General features: G+C 32.6%; 1 protein-coding gene across 1 annotated transcript; it reads right to left on the bottom strand.

The window, feature by feature from the left end:
- Positions 1–3,000: 3,000 nt before the first annotated feature.
- Positions 3,001–3,363, bottom strand: LOC111383896. The gene is made up of 2 exons (XM_023008083.1): positions 3,143–3,363; positions 3,001–3,047 (listed from the first exon to the last, which is right to left on the bottom strand). The coding sequence occupies exons 1-2, from the start codon at positions 3,261–3,263 to the stop codon at positions 3,001–3,003; spliced, it is 168 nt and encodes a 55-aa protein (XP_022863851.1). The 5' UTR covers positions 3,264–3,363.
- Positions 3,364–8,221: the final 4,858 nt, after the last annotated feature.

Raw genomic sequence — 8,221 nt, 5'->3', positions numbered from 1 at the left:
TCATTTGATGTAGCTATAAATCAGATTTTTAACAAATTTTGATAAATATCGATAAAATTTATTGTTGAAAATTTGTAGATCTCACAAAACATGTAATTAAAATCAAATATTGACTTAAACTTAATTTTTTTAATTCTTTTCTCAAAATTTTATGTTACACCAAACAGGAACTTCCTAAAGATGATCAGCTACAATCCTTCCAACCCCATTAGTAATATCGTACCAAACATCTTTACTTAGTCTCGAGACAATGAACTATAATGCACGAAACATAGCTTCTCTTCACTGCCATACTAGAAAATTGCTCGATGCACGAAATCAATATTCATATGCAACTCAAGGGGTGGAGGATAATCTAATTCAACTCTATTTTAGACTTGCCACCCCTTTAGTTGTCCTCTAAATACATTTTTTTTTTTTTTTTACGTACCAATACTTCAAACCGTAGGCATCTTTCGATTTGCTAATAAGAAATAATATGTTGATGGGTTAAAAATATATTAAGAGGGCAGTTCCAGGGGGTAGCAAATCTATTTGCAGCATGATTAGTACTCTCTATATTGAATGCATGGCTCATCTAGTTATAAAGTTTCATAGTCGTCGTCCTCCATATCGTGACAATCTTCACAAAAACCCTCATTACAACCACTTCAAACATAAAGAAAAGCTCAATCAAATGAAGCTTCAAATTAACAAATAATTAAACAAAGATCATCGTGAATAATTAGTTTTTCTTGCATTCCACCAAGTTCGCAGTAAATAAGATTTTACTCCTAATCTTCCTTACAATACTATTACCCACGGCAAAGTCAGTGCCTACCTTATGAATAGTATCTAAAAAACTTGTTGGAGAAGCGTTCGTAAACTATTTAAACTATAAATATAACTGAGTGGTGGGTAGTCCTTGTAAATCCCACGAAATATGCGGATAAAAAGTGGTTTGAATATTTATAAACATGAGCCAAACATAAACTTAGCCAGTATCTTCACGCCGGGAAAATCATAATGTTTTTTCACAATTTTTTGACCAAATACGATTCAGTGACAAAATAAATGCAAGTTTTTCAACCAAGAAGGTACAAATTGTCTGTACTCTGAATCATCATCCTGGTGATAATTGAGATGAAAAGAAAGTACAAATAAAACATGTCTCTTGGCTACATGACGTTTTCATTCCCCAGTATCAGAAATTATTACTTCATCTGCAAAAGAGAAATGAGTGTTAAAAGAGTCGCGTTCCAATCTAAAAACAAATATTAATTATCCATAAGTTCTTATTAGTAAGAAGAACATCATGATATATTCATGAATAAAAACATAGAAGGATGATTTAACTGCAGCGTCAGAACAAATTTGCATTAAATCAAATCTTATAGAACCACACATCCATCATAACATCTCTCTACTACTTTGTCTTCAGGTTAATTTGTCTTTTAATTGTCCAATGTAGTTACTGGAATCATAGTTAGTCCAGTTAACATTCAAAAGAACTAGAAATTTTACTTAATATCTTCCAAAAAGTAGAATGCCTCTACAATTTGTCCAACTCACACTAAAGCCTAAACCCATGAATCGTATCCTGTCCAAGTCTTCATTTCTTATCAGTTATGGAACCTAAGAACTAAGGTCAACCACTCTTTATAACATGGGTCTATATTGTAATTAAAAATTGTCCTTGTGCTTCATAGTACGAGTAAAAAGGGCCTTCTATGTATTTCATCTTAATCTACATATAAAACTTTCGATTTCACAATGCTCCAAAGTTCTAATGCATGGTCTATCTGTCAGCTAAAATCATCATTTAAAACTAATCAGCGAGTAAAATACACCAAAAGGCCTCATCATAATTGTATTGTAAGTTCATCCATCGTCAAAACACGATCACTGTAAAGCTTTGATGCAAGAATATAGTAATAGAAATTTTCGTTACCCCCCATAAACTTCTCTTGTTTATGCTTCAATACATATATCCTTGATAGTACAATATAACTAAGGTTTGTTTGATGTAGATTTTATGAGAAGTGATATTTTGGAGATTGTATTATCGGAAAGTAGGGAAAATTATGAGTTCACGTGCAAAATTATTTTATTAGGAGAATAAATGGCTAAAAATGAGTTTGAAGAAAAATGAGTTTAAAAAAATCAAATACGGACTTAATAATAAGTTTTTTTCCTCCCACATCATTTTGCCACCCTACCATATGTGCTTTCTAAATCAGTAAAGTTTAGTACAAATTATTCTTAGGTTCTCTATACTTTTCCATCATCATTCTGCAAAGTAATAGCTTCATCGATATATATCCCTATGATAAAACCAAATCTATTCTCCGCCACATTTAAGTAGGAAGTTGATCTGTATTCAATTAACCTCTCTGAAAGTTTCCAAGTATGACATGTTAGCTAACTGCCTCTAAAGTTTAGGCTACGTTAGAGCTCCATTTTAAGGGGAGAATGGATTTTGTAATAGAGATTTTTTTTTTTGACAATGTGTGGTTAAAAAGTAGAGACAAATTTTGGGTTTACGTGCAAAATTACTTAATTGAGAGAATGTGTAATTGAAAATGAGTTCAGAAAAAATGATTTTTTTTGAGAATGAGGCTCAAACATGAGCTTAATATCATTTATTCCGATAACTAAAACACTTTTCCTCCATTGACCACACATCTTTTTACCCCTTAAATCTCAATGAATAATTTCAAAGACCACGAAATATCCACATAGCATATGCACTTTCTTACTTCAATATTGTATTTGGTACATTTCCTCAGATTATATTTAAATTTGATAACTTGTTTCAATATTTTGATATTAGAATCATCGCAGTAGTAAAATAATTTTTAATGAGTTCCAAATACATAAAAAAAACATTTAATCAGACTGAAAAGCCACAATCAACTGTCCCTCTCGATCTAACAAGAATATTATTGCACGGTATCACAACGAAAGAACTAGATCTACAATTTATTAATTTGCGTCTAAGGTTTGTAAATCGAGTAAGACTTACTTCCCGTGCCTTTGCACAAAGGGCGAGTTCTTCGCATCCTCCTCTGGGAACAACATTCATAAACACAATAAAAATAAAAAATTGTAAGAAATTACATACAAAAAATATTATAGAAATAAGAAAAATTAGAGTACGAACCAGAGAGGCTGAGGGAGAACTTGGTTATGATGGTGCCCGTAATAGCGAAGCCAACAAGGAAAGGCCAGTTGCGACTGAATTCTCTCCTGAAGAACACTGGCCATGGATCGAATTTTCTCATTTTGGCGTTTATTTTCCAGTCTAATATCTGCTCCAGTGAATCGACGAATGAAATGGCTACGAAATGTGCAAGCCAAGAGCGTGTGATGTTAAATCATTATGTTACAGCCAATTCAAATGGGCTCTCAAGGCCCAAACCAAGAGGGCTCAGAGGCCCTACTCCTTGTTGCCGAAATCACACACGAAAATTACATAGACCCCCTTGAAATTTGTATCAATTTCATAGACGTTCTTTCACTTGTCAAAATTTCCACAAACATCCAATAATTCAAATTTTGAATAACGCATACCTTTCTTGAAGTACGGGGCAAGACATCCCTCCATTTTCAAATATTACACAAACCTTCCATATTTCAAAATTTGAATAATACATACCACACACGAGGTTTATGGAAGTTTCGAAATACCCCTCTATTTTTTAAGATTACACAAAAGTCTCAATTTTAACTTTTAAATAAGCATACCTCCATTGACCATTTTTCTCTCACATTTGAGTGTAAATAATTGTGGTAGTGCTTAAAATACTCTTATGAACTTTCTTTTATCTTGTAACTCATTTTATAATGATTTAATATATAAAATATTGTTTTAAAACTCCAACTAAATTAAAAATAAAATATTATTTGAGATACTCAAAGTACGTTTATGTATGACAAAGTAAAGAGCACAATCAAAAAGTATCATAATAAACCTTTCCTTTTGTATATAAACCAACCATTCTATACAAAATATAAAAAACTACTTGAAAAATGTGTCATTTGTAGTATTCATTTTTAAGCTTCACTTGATCGATCATCCTACAACTTCTTTTTCCTGTCAACAATAAGTTAAAACATAAATGTTAATGTTCAGAAATAAACCCGTACTATTTATTACATTCAAAGAATTGAAGTATTTCGCTCACAACTACCAAATATCAGGAACTGAATTAAGAAGAAATCACTGCTAGAATCCATCAATCTCATGTTTTTCAACATAATTATTCAAATTGATTAAATGATAAAATGTTTTTGAAAAAGAGGAATATCTAGCAGGAGGCGGGCCTAGGCTATAGCATTGGCTTGTCCCAACCCACATAGTAAGATAAAAGGAATTTTATAGGCATGTTGGGTCTACTGCTGAAAACCCGTCTACAAATGTTATTTTCCATTGCCTGCGAAAGAGTGGGAACTCTGGTTGTTATCAAATACATTTACTGTTATAAGCTCTGTTTTGTTTTTTGAATATGTCTTTTTATCTTAACATTTTTCACGATGACTGGATTTCTATAAAATATGAAGAGCGACAAAATAAAAAAATAAAAAAGAAAAAAAAACATTGTACGAATTATGAAACTACATGTGTTTCTAAAAGATACCCAGCAATCACCAGCATATAACACTAACAGCTGTCGATGGATAGAGGTTGAATTTAACGAAGATAAACCTTTCATACCGAAAGAGTTGACAACATACCAAGTACAAAAAATATACCCTAATAGGTCCAACCTCGAAGTAGGACATTCATCCCTTGTCTTGATTAACAAATGTAGGTGTGATGTACCGAAGGTTTTAACAAAATTCATAATATCAAACCAAATAAAGATGGATGTAGTAATAGATATGGACCCAGCTACACGAATATAATGGTTGACATGGGAGATGACCGAATACACGCACCTCGGGAGTCGAATATTTTTAATTCACGCAAAACCCACGTGCAATGTGAGGATTGGTCAGCCAAGGCGTCAACCAAATTTGAGCAAAGTGGCTTCTTCCATAGATACGTTCAGTAGGCTATATGTTGCAAATGTTTACAAAGTGCTATTGACACATGACAATTTCATCCTTGGCCAGAGAATTATCAAATGTCTTCATACCTTGGATTTGTCACTCCACACAAAGCACATCATCACAAAAATGGGTAAATTACACAAAATGAAAAAAAACTTCAGACTTTGCCGATGGAAAGACAAATTTATTAACAATTTATTTAGCATTGATGTACTGCACATGCAATCAGTACAACAATGTCTTCAATTGAAAAGTAAATCACAAACAATATCTGCTACACCTATTTTTTAGAACCCCGTTTATGCTTGCCCACACAGCTTTAAGCTTTTTGTTGTTTACAAGTTCTCCTATTGTGTTCCGATCCGCCATACATTCCACATCTTGTAGGGTTGGAAAGCTCAACCCTTGTTCTTCGCCTAGCATTTCTTGGTCTCCCTAGCTGCCTCTTCGATCTAGGCTGTAAGATCTCACCTCGATGAAGGTATTTATCTATTTTCCATTGGGCATGATCCCCAAGTGTTATTATGGATCCAGCGTAGCAAGCCAAGTAACTATCCTTTGTGTGGTATCTCAAACAATAACGATACGGTTGTTCACCTATTTCTCCAATCACAACTAATCCATATTGGCACGCAACCCCATCAACCTGAAAATGGTTGCAAGCGCATGTCATCAAATGCATATCTACGACATGCTGGGAGTTGTAGTCCATCACTTGGTACAAGAAGTCATTTGATGCAGACACCTAAGTTGTCATCCACATACTTGGCACCACTAGGCACAAGAAGACCAAATGTTCTCGCATTACAAGTAACGGATACATTTATTTATTCCATATCTACATGAAGAGCCAAACACGACACAACATTAGGGGATGAAATTATACATATAGATCTTACATTTTGTAACATGAAAACAATTTTATATACGTTTAAAAAATATAAAGACGATACATACCATCACGTGAAAATTGTCGGAATCTTCAAATACCTGGACATCCGCAATGGAGATTGTATAATTCTCAAAAAATGTAGAAACACGATGTTGATAATGAGCTCTTCGTCGTGATTATCAAATTAGGTAATAATATTCAGTTCATATTCCACTCAATAAATTTGGTATGCTAACCCCATGTAATCAGCTACCATGCATTGAAGGCTTATTCCATGACTTTGGTTGGAGAATTTTTAGTTACAAGAAAGAATATTGAAAGTCCAAACATAAGTAAAGCAGATGTTTTTATGTATTTTAATACAACTTACAGTAAATTATAAAATAGTTGGTAATATACATGTACTTATGATTATTTCTCTTTTTATAGTTAAACTGACCCAAATTCAATATTAGCCCAGCTTCATATTGATTTTCAATCCAATTCTAATTATCCAAATATGATATTAATGAAATGTGAACAATTTATTACCAAATTAGGTTTTTATTTAATGCATGTTTTACTTGTAATTGTTTATTTATCCCTCTACTATTAAAAAGGGGAATGTGCAAGTTACTATTCATTTGTGAAGTATTTTGTATTCCCATTTTACCCTTGTTCATCCTGCATCATTCTTATTTTACCCTCCAAAGCCAACACTATTTTACCATCTCCAACTTGAGGGTTCAATGGTCTTGATACAAAATATGGCATTGCTGATTGCCTTCACACTTGAATCCAACGTCCATCACTTATTTTACTGAATATATACTGTTTATCTGACATTTGGTAGCCTTCTTTGTTGACTAGAAAAGGCACAAATTTTATCATTTCTTTAGTCTCCCCCTTTCATTTGCCTTCAGTCTATCATCATTTTCTCTCCTTTGGAAAATAATCGGAGCTCCCTTTCACTATATCTCATCTTTTCTTTACATCTAATTCCACAAAGGGGTGCTATCAGTTAATATTTATTTCCCATCGATTTCTGAAAATCAAATCCCGATGGGGAGGAGGAAGGAGCGTTGAATCGAATTCCATACACACCGTCTCTTCTAACAAAAAACTTGAATCCGACATAGCGTTGGCGTGTTGCCCTTAATGGAAGCAGTAATCGGTATATTTTTCTTTATCCATTACATGCATATATTAAGCATGTAAAAATATTTTTTCCTTTTTTGAAACTTAACTCGTTATTGGTTCCTGGAATTGTTGTTATTTATATTCATGGTTTAATTTTCATTTATTGTCCTGAATATTTATTAAGGAGTTTATTACTTTAAACAAATTGTATATGGATTAAATGTTCTATGACCGTGCATTATTCCAATTGGTTATTCCAATTATTTTGTTACCTAGTCTTTTATATTTTCTTTTTTCTTTTAAATTCTATCCAGTTTTAATTTTTCTTCAAGACTGGATGTGCATTTCTTAGGCTATGCATTAATTTCATGAATTTATTGACAACAAGATTACCATTTTTCTCTTGTAGATATTAAATGTTATAACTTTATTGATTTGTTTATAATGTTATACATTTTTCTTAGTTTCTGTAATTGGAGATTTTTTTTTTTGAACTTCATATACAACTTTTTATTTTATATTTACCAGCCAATTATTAGATTCTTTTATTCTTTTTACGTTAGCTACGAGCAATTTTTAGAGGAAGGGAAGCTTTTGGAGGTATATCTAGATAAATCATGCTGAAAAAATGTCCTGCATCAGTTGATGCTTTTAGTTTTTTACATTTTGGGGCTATGTCCTACGATAAGGACAGGGGAATCCTAGAAGCTGCTTCTAGGCTTTATCATTTAGGACAAGATAGTGCTACTTGTGGAGAGTCTATGTTTATTAAATTGTAGAAAGTCCTTGGTGGTTTTTTTTTTTTTTAACATTTTATGTAAAAGTTAATTTTTTTTTAAAGAGGAACACACATCCTTATTTAAATCTTTGGTTTTCCTAAATAATGAGTTAGCAGTTTAATCTTAACCCAATTGGACTATGGGGTTAAATCATTTTCGCATTCACACATATTTCAGTTTTTTATGTTTTTGAAGGTCTTTGATGTGATGAGAAAGCAGGAGCAAATGTTGCTAGCGGAATTGGTAGCGGAGAATACTAATTTTGGGGCCATTAAAGCTCATGGTGATATATTGAATGCTTAATTTGATATATTTAGTCAATCATTCATAAATGTTGTTAATTTTTAGTACATCATTCGTATTTGGTCTCTCTCTCTCTCTCTCTCACTCTCTCTCT

Source organism: Olea europaea, unplaced genomic scaffold (genome assembly GCF_002742605.1).
Source record: "Olea europaea var. sylvestris unplaced genomic scaffold, O_europaea_v1 scaffold2789, whole genome shotgun sequence".
Lineage (NCBI taxonomy): Eukaryota > Viridiplantae > Streptophyta > Magnoliopsida > Lamiales > Oleaceae > Olea > Olea europaea.
This window is presented reverse-complemented; position numbering and strand designations above follow the sequence as displayed.